Here is a 15,643-nt window from a genome sequence, read left to right as displayed (position 1 = left end):
AAGTCGTGGAGGGTGCGATACAGCACTCGGCGGCTGTCGTCTCCTATCAACAAGTGTCGATTTCTGTCGCCAAGGGTTGCGAAGAAAGAGCAATCTTTAAGCTCTTTTGTTTACATCTTGTCAGCAGCTGTCCCACGTTGCCCGCTGGCGGAAGAAGAGTTTAAAATTAACTTGGAGGAACTCATTCGGTCTGGTTGGGGTTTGTTGTAACATTATGCTTTGCTGTATCTTCATTTAGTTGAAGATAGAGGCCACATAGAGAATATGTCTTGCTTGTCTTAGCGTATTTCGGTGCCCTTTAAATATTGGAGAAGAGAACAACGCTTGCTCCTATTAGAGCGAATTTTGTAACTTTTCTTGTACTCAGATGCACAAATTTCCCTGTAGGTCTGCCTTGGCTTGTCTTGTTTCTTACAAAGTCACAGAGAGCCAAAGACCGACTCATGCAATACAAACACTTATTGGCACTTTAACCGTCTTTAGTAGGAGGTTCAGTTTCTTTCTCTTTCCTGTGGGGAACAAATTTGAGACTGGGCTTGTATGAAAAAAGTTTTTCTGATATTACATTTTACACAAGTGACTTACCAAGCAATTACATAGCTGAAAGCTTCCTACCTCAGCAATCCAGAATACAAATTTTTTGATGGCACTACCATCACTGGTGTAGGTGAACAGGACCTGCCCACTTTTATGACCGTTAGTTTACAAAATAGCAGAGAGCTCCAATTCATTTTCTGCCAGCTCCTAACTAACATCTTGGTTTGTGCGCAGTCTTTGCTTCATCTTCTGGATTATTTTCTAGTATTATTGGTGAAGTATTCATCTTGAATGGTATTTTTTGTTCATTAGCCTGTTAGCTAATGATAGCCATATCACTTTTCCATCGATTAAGTCAGATTCTAGCTCTTCTGGGATTTGGTACTGCACCAAAGGATGTAGAATTAGATTGTTTAAACTTATTTATGATATTCTTACTAAATGTATTAAGTGTAGAGAGCAAGAGTGTTCCAAAGATCTTACAAGCTCAGAGTGTCAAGGGTGGGATGGACAACAATGAAAAATTTTCAAGTCTCATTCACAGAAGTTGGATAAGGACAAGAAGAGGAAGGCGTCTCTTAGAGTCGGGAGTAGATCTAGTTTAAAGGCTATTCCTTTTCCTGCAGAGGCAGAGGATAGCACTATTTCTTCCCCTTTTGTGCCTCCTGTTTCTCCAATTCTTAGCCTTCCGACATCTTTGCCACAGACTTTTATCAGGTTCCCATATTTCCAATACTAACACCATTGCCAGCCTAGAATCTAGGTTCAACAGGAAGTTCGAATTTTTAGCTAATTATGTCATGAAGTTAGCTCTATCTTTTAGAGCTTTTGTTGATAAGATGATGAGTGACAGAGTAGTGCAAAGTGTTAGTGTTATTCCTGTGCAAGTGGCTGTCCGTCCCACCCGTTCTAGGTGAAGGTCGCTGTCTGGCTCCCCCTCACTAGGGAGAAGACATACCAGAGGTCCAAGGGAGGCTGGTAGGGTTTGCACACAGGCGACTGCCGTCTAGCCTGTTGTACAGTCCCAGGGTGCAACAGGGCACTTTTGGAAAGGCATGTCGGACAGTGCTGCGTATCTTCTCTTGACAAGAAGCACCTTCGGCGCAGTGTTGTTTCCTGGTGACCTCTGAAGAGACATTCTGCAGTTTCTGACATCTCTCCTCCTCCTGTAAAGTCACAGGGAGGATACTTTTAGTCCCAAACCTTCTTGCAGCTTCATGGTCCCACCTTCCGGTGCTCCTTCAGTGCGTTCTTGTCGCTCTTCATGGGACAGCCCAGAATCTCTCAGATATTTCAAGTGCCCAGTTTTGGCACTATAGTGCTCTGACCCTCTTCATAAGTGGATTCTCGCTTCTGAGCACCAGTTTCCCCCTAGGCGCTTGGCGCCAGCTATAGCACCGCAGTATCCCGCTCCTGCTCATTCAGCGCCAACTTCCACTTGCCCGGCACCAGTTGTAGAGTGCTTGTCACCAGATGTGGGATGTTCAACGCCAGTCTTGGAGTGCTTGGTGCCACCGTTGCCTCTTCCTCCTTTGTCAGTTCAAGACGATCCAGTTTTCGCACCTTTTCATCGTCAACTTCAAGATCTAATGGGAGTTTTAAAGAAGAAACTATGTTTCTTTCTTGCCAACTTTCTGGTTTTCTTTGAGCCTGCTCCTCCGAATTCTCCAGTTTCAACTTTCCCTACGAGGAAAAGAACTAGTGACAGCACCAGCCTTCCCTAGCTAGTTCTTTCCTTCTCCTTCTCCAAGAGAGTACTTCGAGAGATGGATGAATTGTTGGTCTCCAAGAGGGACTAGGAAAAGCATCTTTTGCCTTCCCTTCCTCTAAGCTCCTTAACCCTTAAACGCCGAAGCGGTATTTTAAAAATCGTCTCCCGTATGCCGGCAGCGTTTGCGAGTGAGCGCCGAAGCGGAAACATTTTCTTCTTTTTTTTAAATCACAGCACGTTTAGTTTTCAAGATTAAGAGTTCATTTTTGGCTCCTTTTTTTGTCATTGTCTGAAGTTTAGTATGCAACCATCAGAAATGAAAAAAATATCATTATTATATATAAATATTGGGATATATGACAGCGCGAAAAAAATTTTCATATATAATTGTATACAAATCGTGCTGTGAGCCAAACAGTTAAAGCTAACGAGTTAATTTTTTGTTGTGGTATTGTACACTAAATTGCGATCATTTTGGTATATAACACATTGTAAAATGATCAAGGCAACACAGAGAAAATATTATCACAAAATGATGCATGAATTCGTAACGTGCGAACATTAAAAAAAAAGCAGTTTTAAAAAATTCACCATAAATCGAAATATTGTGCCAGAGACTTCCCGTTTGTTGCAAAATGAAGTTAATTGATTGAATATTACTAGACTGTAAGTGTTGTAGCTTACAATTGCAGTTTTCGACCATTTCGGTCGAGTTAAAGTTGACCAAAGGACAAATTTTTTCTATTTATTGTTATTTATATGAAAATATTTCAAAACTGATAAAAGCTACAACCATAGGTTGTTTATTGTTGTATTCTACATGAAATTGCGCACATTTTCATATATAAAACTTTATGTAACGGCTAATTTAAAATGGTGCAAACATTACGACAATCGGAGAAAAGAATTTATGATTTTTTCGGAAGAGTTACCACGCGGACGTAAGGAAAAAGTTTATTTCATAAATTCACCATAAGTCGAAATATTGTGCTAGAGACTTCCAATTTTGGTCGAGTCAAAGTTGACCGAAAGTTGAAATTTTGACACTTATCGTTATTTAGTATATAAAAATATTTCAAAACTGATAAAAGCTACAACCATGGGTTGTTTTTTATTGTATTCTACATGAAATTGTGCACATTTTCATATATAAAACTTTATGTAATGGCTAATTTAAAATGGTGCAAACATTACGACAATCGGACGAAAAAATTTCTGATTTTTTTCGGAAGAGTTACTGCGCGGACGTAAGGAAAAAAAATTTTTCTCCATAAATTCACCATAAATCGAAATATTGTGCTCGAGACTTCCAATTTGTTGCAAAATAAAGGTAAATGATTGAATATTACTAGAATGTAAGAGTTTTAGCTTACATTGCGTTTTTTGACCATTTTGGTCAAGTCAAAGTTGACTGAAGGCTGATATTTTGGCACATCGTTATTTATATGAAAATATTTAAAAACTGATAAAAGCTACAACCATGAGTTGTTTGTTGTTGTATTCTACATGAAATTGCGCACATTTTCATATATAAAACTTTATGTAACGGCTAATTTAAAATGGTACAAACATTACGACAATTGGACGAAAAAATTTATGATTTTTTCAGAAGAGTTCCCGCGAGGACGCAAGGAAAAAGTTTTTTCATAAATTCACCATAAATCGAAATATTGTGCTAGAGACTTCCAATTTGTTGCAAAATGAAGGTAAATAATTGAATATTACTAGAATATAAGAGTTTTAGCTTACAATTGCATTTTTCGACCATTTCGGTAGAGTAAAAGTTGACCAAAGGTTGAAATTTTGGCACATCGTTATTTATATGAAAATATTTGAAAACTGATGAAAGCTACAACCATGAGTTGTTTTTGGTTGTATTGTACATGAAATTGTGCACATTTTCATATATAATACTCCATGTAACAGCTAATATAAAATGGTGCAAAAATTATGTCAAAGTGAAAAAATAATTTCTGAGATGTGTCGCTGATACTTTTTAGTGTGAGAAGAAAGAAATTCGTGCTTGCGCACCTGGGTAACGATTGTAAACAAAACAATGCCTTGATCTGTGAGCTCCCAGCATCCCCCAAGGCACGTGATTCAAAAGTTTTCGCCTAGTAGGCCTACAACTATTTTTCCGCGAATTTTTGAAAAAACTTTTTTACATCGACATACTATACGTCCAATCGACACCCAACAGACAATTTATATCGACGTTTAATACGTCCAATCGGCATTAAAGGGTTAAGAAGTGATACCGTTTTTATGCCACAGGGGAGGCTCATTCTTTGGGAGTGTCTGCCTCCTCCCAAGGGGACTTCTCTGGATTGGTCAACACTTCTCGACGATCTGCTTTTGCTTCAGCTAAAGTTGTGTTCTCCCCACCAGAATTGGATCATTTGGTCAAGAATTTATATGAGGTCTTGGAAATCTTTAACATTTTAGACTGGACAGTGGGAGCTCTGGCTAGAAAAATTGAAGACTGTCCGGTTCTTGCTGAAGACTGACTAGTTGGGTGGGCAGTCAGAGATGGGTCTGCCGAATTAGCCTCTCTCTCACTCTTCTCTCTCTTTTCTCTTTGGGCACTCTCAAGAAGTGGGAGTTGTGGTGCTTGTTCTCACTAATGGATAAGTCTCATCTCTCCCCACAGGAGATGGTTAAGGAAGTGCTGCGTTGACGCATGATCTTGTGGCTCAATCTTTGAAACGTCCAAAGGAGACTTCTGCTATTAACACCAAGTCTATCTTTCCCTCTCAACCCAGTCTTTTCAGCAGGGAAGGTCCAGACCTCGTTCCAATCTGCGTCCCTCCTCTAGACCACTTAAGAAGACCTCTGTCAAGCAAGTGAGTAAACTGTCCTTCACACCCCTGTTGGAGTGGGACTTCACTGCTTCTGGGAGGAGTGGAGCTGGAGAGGGGTGGAAACTTAGGTCGTCCAAGTTTTGAAAAGTGGTTACATCATCACACACACACACACTAAAGGAAATGAAACGGGCAATGAACCAGGAAAAGGCCAAGAGAGGAAAACACAACTCTCACCCAGGCGGTTAAGGTTGCTTTAGGTAACAAAATAAAGTTACATTATTCCACCACAAACTTTAACCACCTATATTTAACAACTTTCACACTCATACAGTGGCCTGTGAGAATCAGAGAAACCTTCTTTAATATACAGAGCCATTCCATGGGCCTTGGAATGGAATTAAGCTTGGATAAAATGGGCTTGCCTAAACCCTAGAGTCAGCAGCTTGGAAATGTGTTGGAAATCAGAAAGAAGAGTTTCAGAATGAGAGAGGGTATTGTTTATAATCCATGGACATTGCTATATAAAAATACATTTCTGTGGACCTGGGTTGAGCTTAGTATTATGATAAAGAAGAAATAGATACAAAACAAGCTTAAAGGAATATTTGCTTACTTAAAAAAAAAAACCAACAATATATTCATGTATGTAAAGTCAAAATATAAAAGTGAATACCCATCAGAAGAGATAGCGCCTCAGTGGCATGATCGGTATGGTCTTGGCCCACCACCTCAGTGGCTGCGAGTTCGATTCTTGGGCATTCCATTGAAGGGTGAGAGATGTGTATTTCTGGTGATAGAAGTTCATTCTCGACTTGGTTCGGAAGTCACGTAAAGCCGTTGGTCCCGTTGCTGAATAACCACTGGTTCCGTGCCATGTAAAAACACCATACAAACAAGCAAACCCATCAGAAAATACTATTATTACAGAAATTAATCTGGTTAACTGGGAGGATTGGCAACTCAGCAAGGACAAATACATCTCTAGATTTCCCAGACACTGAACAAAGTATATAGTGATGGTTTTAGCTTGTCTGTTGAGAAAGACAACCTCTCATGTACAGGATAATTGCCCTACATAAATGGTGATGGTTTGTATTTTTGCAGGAGCAAATGAATGTTAAGGTAGTTTGTAGTTAGGTACATCATTACTGACTGATTCCAGCTTGCTCTCAGGAATATGCCGAGACTACAAATTGCCTTAAAATTTATTTTTCGCATTATGTTTGCCATTAGAATGATAATGTGATAAAACTTTTAAATGGCAATAATTCTGCTTCAGCTCTCATGCAAGAGTAACCAGAGTATAATTAGAATGAAAAGGTATCCACCCAAATTGGTAAGGCATCAAATGATGGTGGCAGTTTTTAGAAGGGAACATTATCCAACAGACTGCCCACAGTCATAATCAAAGATAATTGTTTACAGTGTATGTATATGGTATCATGGAATGATATATTGACTTTACTGAGGCATACATGTACGTACTATTCTGACTCCATAACATACCATACCAATAAAAGTGGAAAAAGATTGTTGAATAGTTCATCTTGAATAATGGATGATGGTCAAATTCCAAAGATGGTAAAATTATCAGGTAAATATTATATATAGAAATATAAAGAAGGAAGAAAAGTTGGAAGAACTTTTTTTTTTTTTTTTTTTTTTCTTTTTTTTTTTTTTTTTTTTTTTTTTTTTTTTGTTTTTTTTTTTTTTTTTTTTTTTTTTTTTTTTTTTTTTTTTTTTTTTTTTTTTTAATGGTAAGATAATGCTTAGATGGAACCTTTTAAGACTGAGGTCATAGATACTTTTGGTACTGAGGAAGAGGGGTGCAATAGTTGTATAACAACAATTATTATTTATGTATTGAGTAGTGGTGCAGTTTTGTACTTTTTTTATTAGCTGATTATCTATTGTAAATAGTTTTGATCATGTAAAAATATGACTACAATTTGTTCTCTACAGCTGCAGAAGAGAGACCAGCAAGTGGAATTGATTATTATGACCATTATAAAATTCGTGAGCTTAGACAGAAGCAAAAGGATCAGCTTATGTATCACAGGAAGAGGTATAGTGAGTTATTGATGACTTACAATGAGCTTGCAAGCAGGTATGATGAAATTAAGGATGTTGGCACCATTCGCCAAATCTTGACAGATGCGAAGAAGTATATGAAAAAGGATCATGTTTTGTTCTTCAGAAATGAAATGTTACTTAAAGACCGAAGTGGTACTGGTCATCGATATTCTCCTAAATTTATGTTGATGTTGATGAGGTATTATAATAAGAGTCCAGTTGGCTATCGATTTTTGAGACAGATTTTTACACTACCTGCAGTCAGAACATTGTTGAACTGGCAAAATAAGAGTTTGCATATGAGAAAGAAAAAGAAATTGCTATCAGCTCAAGGTCTTGCATTAGGAGAGAATGATAATGAGAATAGTGGTGGTAGTGGAAAAAATATTAATGGTGAAACTAACCCTGTTGTCACACCCCGGGTGCCTGGTGGGATAAATTTTTATGATTCTGACTCTGATGATGGTGCTGAAATTGGTAAGGTGTTGCAGGAAAAAGTTTATGTAAGTAAAGCAAATGAAGAATCTGATAAAGATTTTGATGGTATGACTTCAAGTAAGAATATTGTATTTGATGTACCAGTATAATGATTTGATGCTAAATTATTGTAGTGATATTTTCTTATATCTTTGGGTGACTTTCAAAATATGAACTGTTGTTTTCTTTACTGACTTCAATAAATAGAATATAATTTCCACATTATGTTTTATTTTTATTTGTAGCTTTTACAATAAAAATTTTCCAAAGTTGTTTTTATTCTAGACATGATGCAATTGTATTAAGCAATAGCGAGTTTAGTATGAACTAATACGTAGTATATGTAGGTATATTTATTAAAGAGAAGACGTCATGTCAAGGAACTACAAGAAACAATGCATAAAGAAGTAGGAATATAACATGTTAAATAAGAAAACAGGTTTACAACTAATAAAGATATATGTTTTAGAGAGACGACATTATGCCAAAGAACTACGTATATGGAAGAATGTAAGAAAGAGTTGTAAGATTATAACATTTAAATTATAATAAGGTTTATGTACACTAATGTGGAAAGTAGTTAAGGAAATACTAAGACATGTAACCCTGGGTATTGAATCTGATAGTAGATTAAACTGGAGTTTTCAGATCACTCAGACCAATCAACCACATGCATTTACAATACAGTCACACTTTGTCAGATTTGTAGCACAAGATAATATAATTTACAGTGATGGACACAGAAAAGCATTTTAGTAATCATATATAGTTCATAGTTGTGTGATGTAAAAAAAAAAAAATATTTAACTATATTTCCTGTGACCAAGATGTAAAAATATATGTATTGTCTGGTATTATAAGCATTAGTCGACTAAAGAATAAACATTTTCCATATTTGTTTTGTTTGATGATAATTATAGATAATTGTTTTAGATTAGCTCATGCTTTTTGAGAAATGGTTACCTTTGGACATATTTGATATGAATATTTTATTGACTGGTTTAAAAATTGTTGCTGATGTAGGGATTTGCAAAAATATCCCACCTAAGATGAGTTTGAAGAGAGGTCCAAACTTAACCATGTATGGAACAGTTTTGTAATTTTATCTTTCAGTTGTGAAATTTAAGACAAACATTATTGTTTAATGTATGGACACATTCAATAAAATGATAAATTAATTAACACTAAATAAGATGGTATTTAATTTTAGTGTACACATTAACAGCTACTTAGTTGTATGGACTACTAATAAACAGTACGGTGTGCATGACCAAGGGCAAGATATTTCTTAAAAAAAGACTATCACTTCTTCATACAGTGGACTCTGATATAAGAATTTACCTAGATGTTACTTTTCCAAAGCATGAAAGATTTCACCTGTATTAATCATACCCTTAATTCTCATACATCCCTTATCCAGTTTAAAACTTGGTACTATGTATATGTTATTGTTTTAATTTTCATTCACTTTTCTTTTCTCGTACGCATTGATGTTGCTCGTTCATTTTTACCTGTGTGCAGATAGAGACTAGGCACTATTGCCCAGTACATTTTTGAGAAGTATGTATTGGGTAACTTTCTACATTTGTTTGTAGACTTGGTAGTAATATGTTTGAGAATGCAGATAAGACCTTCCTGAATATGCAACAATTATTATTAATCTATATATTTCTCACTTAATGTCAGTTTAATTGAAATGTAATAATAATAACTAGTTTTCTCCTCTCATAAGGTAATTTTTATTGTGCTTCATCTCAGTGTATCTATGTGTGGCATCCTTATTTTTTATGTCATCTTGGTTGAGGCCCTGGGTCTGCCCATCTCATAAAGTGAAGTGATCTTGAAACAGAATATTACATTTTATCTGGGTTTATGTGAAAAAAAATGGTACAGAATTACATTTTATCTGGGTTTATGTGCTGCAAAAAAAAAAATGCTACAGAATAACTGATTTTGGTGTGCAACAATCAAAAGTTAACAATATAGTCTATTAAATTTGAGTGGAAATTTGTCTTTTGGGTTATTCAAATTGGAGATGAAGGTGTTTATGCATAATATATTTTCCCTCTCCTCTCACAAGTAGAACTTGCTCCTCCCCCTTGCTATTTGTCTCATGTTCACTGCACTCTCATTTTGCCTAATCTTAAAATCTGGCATGTTTATATCTATCTTTTCTTTTTTCTCTCTTCATTACCTCAAATATGATTTCATTACCTCAAACAATCATATTTTGTCAGCTTTCTTCCATCTTGCTGTTCAATCTGATTTCATAATGCAGCTGGGATTTTTTCCCCAGTTTCACTTTTAGATCGTTGTACTCCATCACATGTAAAATCCAGTTTTCTCTGCCTTATGTCCAACCACTCCATCACTGCCTTGTCACAGTCTTGGGATTGCTTCATATTCCAGTCAAACAGTAAGAGCTGCTTTGGTCTCTTGACCACTCAAGGTACCATATTCCCATCGGATGCCGTGAAAGTGGATCTGTCCAGAGATTTTAGCTCATGCTTTCTAGTGGTGGGGTGTCTTTGGAGAGGACTTTCAGATATTTTTCATGTTTGCACCACAGCAGCCATACAAATGTAAGTGTAGGAACATCCCCCTAACTAGATACGTATTTTGAAATGGTACACTAGATTGATTAATCTGCCTTAAAGGATCTATCAATGTTGGGGTTAGTTTTTTCTTCATAGAAAGGTCTTTAGTGTGGCTATTTTGGTAGTACTATATGGTGAGGTCCACCGATGTGTTTAACATCAGTGATGAAGAAATTACGATTGACAATGTTCCTTGTGACCAACTTGTCTAGATATGTACCTTCTTGAGTGCATCCTATCCCTGTAGAACTTGATGGTACTTTACGAATTTGACTGTAACTGCACATCTTTGTTATTCCACTAGTCGTATGTGGTATACATTTCCTTATTGACCTATTTTTTGGAGTAGTAACCATTGTTTATCAACATTTTGGAGATAAGTCTAATTCCTCGTGGGTAATGTGCCAAGGAAAATATTAGGTTAAAGCTCTCCTTATGAAAGGTTTAATAGTGATCATCTTGTATCTGAAAGGGCACTCACTGTCACCTTTTGAGGTAGAGGCCAATGTTGAACTCCCTCTTTTAATGATCTTAAAAAGTTGTAGATCAGGGAGAAAGGGTTGTTGAGGAAGAGGAGGAGGCCTGATTCACTGTTAAAATTGTACGTCTGCCTGTTGGTGTGACCATGCTCAGTAGAGGCTGAGCAGAATGAAGCCTAAAAGCAATTGTAAGGAAGACTGAAAAAACATTATACTACATATAAACTGTATACAGTAGCTAGTCTCCATAGGGGGGTTAGTGCCATCAGTGTACTTCATGTGGCGCAATGTAGGCATTACTTAAGCTTCTTTGCAGTGTTCCTTCCGGCCCTAGCTGCAACCCCCTTTCATTCCTTTTACTGTAGTACTTCCATTCGTGTTCTCTTTCTTCCTTCCATCTTACTGTCCACCCTCTCGTAACAATTGAATCATAGTGTAACTGCGAGGTTTTTCTCTTGTTACACCTTTCAAACCTTTTACTACTGTCCATTTTGTTTCAGCACTGAAAGGCCTTAGTTGCCCCAGTGCTTGCCTTGTATGCCAAAAGTCTGTAAGTCAATCAATCAATTGATGCAGCAGTTACCTTCTGTTTCATGTCTTATTCTCTTACCTTATATCTGATGATGATTCAGACTTCCCGAAGCCACTTTGTGAAAGAGAGCAGTCTACTGTATTTTTAAGGAGTAGCAATGTCAGACAAAAGAAAACAAGAAGTATGGAAGTTCTCTTGTCAAGGCCAAAGGTGACTTGCCAGCTGCCATGCTGCTCAGGCTGAAGTCATCTCAAAGTGATCTTAGCATCTCTCAGAAGCCATTCACTTTCTACAATCAAATCTGAGAAGCAGTAAATCAAGGGAATTACAAGATGTCTATGATAATGGAATATTACATCTTATGTCTTCAGAAAGGTTTGGAGGTGAAGACCAAGTTCCTTGACGGGATATATCAATAGACATGAAAATTTGAATGTAAGAAAATTCAAATGAAAACGGATGGTGCTTAATTTGCCTTTATTATAGCCATTTTGTCAGTAAATGTAGGGATAACAAGAATTGCTGTAAGTGTTCAATGATGTTCAATGGAAATAAATGAGTGGTTGAACTTGCTGTCAAATATGTAATTATTTCTACTCTATATATTTATCAACCATACCCATCTCAACTCTGAACTCTATTTTGATTTGAAAGAGACATGGTTGGAATGAGAACACTGTATCTATTAGTTGTGGTAGAACATACATGTGCTAACATATCAACAGAATCCACTTATGAAAACATTTTCTCAAGTAATAATGAATAATTAAAGAGAATCTCCACATCTTTTTCCTTAATCCTTCTAATTTTACTTCAGCAGAACCTTCAACATCCAGCTATTCAGAAAATCCATAGTTGGCTTTGTTGGCCAGCATCCTGTTATAAATTAGTCAGCTTAAATTTGTGATGTTTCCATACTGCAGACAGAGCACGTATTGACAGAATTTCTCATGTATCGTATCGAGATGAAAGAATGAAACCCCATATTTCAGATTCCATAAAAGAGGTCTTCAGTAATGATTCATGTTAATTACATGGAATTTTGAAAAGATATGAAACTTTTATGACAACCATTTTTATCATTTATTAGATTAGCAATTAATCAATCACAGTTTTACCTTTAAATCACCTTGATAATGAATCACCTAACAGTTACAGTGTAGGTTGTAAGACAGACAAAAAATCACATAAAAAGATTTTGTCTGCCAATTTTTCCACCTCAACCAAACTACCTTCTGTTTCTGCTTCTATTGCTATATACTCCCAAACTTTTTATCTGAGTGCATGCACATTAACTGGCCTCATTTAACTGCTGGCCTTTAAACATATTTTGCCCACTTTCATGTATCCTAGAACATGTTCTTACCACTGTGGCTCTTAGGTTGTCAGTTTCATGTATGAAAATATTTCTCTTATAAACCTGCTATTTACAGTATTCAACTTACTGAGCTCTCCCCTCCATATCCCCACCATCAAATATTCGCTCCCGCTCGGCCCCTATCTACAACCACTTTTTCGTTCCTTTTATTGTACCTCCTTTCATTTTCTTTCTTCATCTGACTTTCCACCCTCTCCTAACATTGATTCATAGTGCAACTGTGAGGTTTTCCTCCTGTTACACATTTCAAACCTTTTACTGTCAATTTCCATTTCAGCGCTGAATGACCTCGTAGGTCCCATTGCTTGGCCTTTGGCCTAAATTTTATATTCAACTCAAACTCCCACTCACAAGGAACAGCCTTTCTGGAGAACAGAAAACTACAAAGATTACTCACTATCCTGTAAGTTATGTTACCATTTAAAATTTAGCTGACTTTAATTTTTTTCCTATTGCAGTTTCCCGCAGTTGCTAGTCTGCTAAGAGTACTCAATCGTTTGAGTAATTGAGTTATCTGTATTCACTCAATTTCACTGCGGTTCATCGATAGCTTAGCAAGGTGATGCAGTCAAGAGGAGGCTGAAAGGCATTGCCGAATGTCAAAAATATTGAGAAGAAATTTCAGTTGCCTTTGCTAACGTAACTGTTTATATTCATAAGATCAACGATAAGATTATGTACGCTAGAATGGGGCAGGGGAGACAATTAATAATAATTATATAATATATAAGAGACATATACATTATGTGCTTTTGTTTTCGAAGTATGGTGAATGAGACCTCAAAGTCTAACGTGAATCGTGCAGTGAATCAAATAAATTCAAGTGTTACAATTGAGATTAATCGTCATTTTGATTATGTAATATGCGTTAAAGTGCGACGTTAACTTTTTTCACCTTATAGCGATTGCAGTTGATTTTTCTATGAGGGCGGGAGAATGGTATTAGTATCGGTGAATATGAAAAGTTTGGGCCACACCGCAACTACTAGCATGATGGGCTACTGTTTTTACACGCACTACTGTTCTTGTTCTGTTTATTATTACTTCGTTTTATAATTCTCATAATTTGATTTATGCTTTCATGTGTGTACCTAATCTTGCTACTCTTGCTCTTTCGCTCAATGAGTTGAGAAAAGCTTGTAAATTGCCAGCAAGTGTGAGTTTCATAACAGAGACCGAAGAAATGATTATCAAAAGACTACAAACTTTGAAAATTTGACTTTATTAACTATGGATCATAAGTATAAAAAATTAGTTCGTTGGTTGAACATTGCAAGGAGTCGTGATATGAACAATAAACTTAATAACTACAACTATCGGCAAGAAGAAGAATTGTACACACCTAATAGACGGCGCTTCTCTACCACTTGCTAGTTGTCTCTTTAAATGTCTTTCCAGACACTCGTGAATTAATGCCAGTCCTTTCAGGCGAAGGGTGCACATTGCACAAATAATGATACTGTGACAGAGAGATGAAACAGCTTTGACGGGAAATTCAGACATAGGGTTATTACTGATTCACCTACTAGAGTGGTTAACCATCTTTTAAAAGGTAAGGTCTCGTCACTTCGTTTTGTCTGCATTTCTTCCTCCTTATTTTTGGTTGCAGATTGAGTGGCCGAGCTGTGTAGTATCCATTGCTGAAAGTATAAGAACTAATGAAAAAAATGAACCACGACCTGTGGCCTGTCATTTTCCTTGGGGAAATGTTTGTGGCTTAATTGAAGCGCAAAAGCTTTGTGGACGAGGTGAGCCAGCAACCCGAATCCTAGGCTAGTGTTTTGTTTACATTTTGCATTAGGCCAGGCTATGTGGCCGTGCGGTCTGTGTACGAATTTATCGTCCATATGACACGTATTTACGTGCAGCTCTCACAATGTTTTTAAAATAGTAGTAGTATGTTTACTAGCTAGGGTAAACAACCGCAGTCGATCCATCGTCATCGCGTGGCTCGTCCATATTCACTCGTTATTTAATTGGTGAAACAAGAATACAATTACATCTTTAAGCATACCATTCAAAAGATTTTAGTTTCGTCAACATAATGTGATATATGAAAGCGCCATACGAACTAAAATGAGCATGTGAGCTCTTCGTAAAATATGTTTTCAAGGCAGTTTTGTAATCCAATATGGCGGCAACCCCGTGACTTGCCGTTCGTAACCACAGACAATCCACCATCTTTCCCAGCCTTCCCAGCACTTATTTGAACAATATATATCAATATTTTGTTGCCTATATTAGTGAAAGTATGAAACTTTTCATTCCCGGGGTCATGGTATGAACTGAAATTAATTTTTACCTTGTAATCGGTGGTTTTATCCTCAGTGCCATCACAACTGAAACTCCACACTGCTTATTTGATTGTAATTATACACATTTTGGTCTTAATTCACTCCAAGTTGCACTTGAACCACGCTGTCTCACTCTACAAACACAGTTACGTGCAGCACATGAGTACCCAGTTATGAGGGGCAAAGCTTTATTCTCTTAATTGTTTACTCATTATTTAGTTTAACTTTACTTTGTTACTTCAAAATGTTTATTTAATTCATGTCTATTTACCCTTTTTTGCAACCAAATTAACCCTGAAAAATTACAGATTTCTGAAGTACATACGAGCAGACGACGGCAAAATGACTCTATAGTTGCCAATCTAGTGGAGCTTCACACATACGCCGATGCATTTACAAACTGTTTCCATGAATTCTAGTTGTCATAGTAATGCAGTAATGATTAAATTGCTGTAATATGTATATATCCTACAAATAGATACTCTAATTTCATTTATATTTCCCCGGTTTTATGTAAGTCTAATACCCAGTTTGGAGGGTAAACACATACCAATTGGCAACCCTGATTAACAATAGGAGAGCACAAACACACCGTAGGTATTGTTCACAGCAAAACTGTTGATATTTGAGTTAGGAATCAAGTTACTTTTTCAACAACGAATATTTTAAAATTAATTATCATATGTAAAAAATTTATGCAATTCATGACCTTATACTGATGTTTAACTATTTGTTTAAATAATTATCTAGTGCAGGCTTCT

General features: G+C 36.5%; 2 protein-coding genes across 9 annotated transcripts in view; both read left to right on the top strand.

Annotated features, from left to right (window-relative positions):
- The window catches only part of LOC135212083 (uncharacterized), a 46,900-nt gene extending 39,029 nt beyond the window's left edge, over positions 1–7,871 (top strand). Inside the window, exon 7 of the mRNA XM_064245450.1 lies at positions 7,015–7,871. Coding sequence (XP_064101520.1) covers positions 7,015–7,712 — 698 coding nt within the window. The 3' untranslated portion in view covers positions 7,713–7,871. The remainder of the gene's footprint in view (positions 1–7,014) is intronic.
- A 6,018-nt stretch (positions 7,872–13,889) lies between these two features.
- Positions 13,890–15,643, top strand: part of LOC135212082 (uncharacterized) — a gene marked incomplete in the record, with an annotated part of 211,604 nt that continues 209,850 nt past the window's right edge. For 3 of the 8 annotated variants that reach the window (XM_064245444.1, XM_064245448.1, XM_064245441.1), the window contains 1 exon segment: positions 13,897–14,140. 8 annotated transcript variants of the gene reach the window in all.

The sequence above is a fragment of the Macrobrachium nipponense genome, chromosome 40 (genome assembly GCF_015104395.2).
Source record: "Macrobrachium nipponense isolate FS-2020 chromosome 40, ASM1510439v2, whole genome shotgun sequence".
Lineage (NCBI taxonomy): Eukaryota > Metazoa > Arthropoda > Malacostraca > Decapoda > Palaemonidae > Macrobrachium > Macrobrachium nipponense.
The sequence above is the reverse complement of the archived record's forward strand: the minus strand, read 5'-3'. Positions and strand labels throughout refer to the sequence as shown.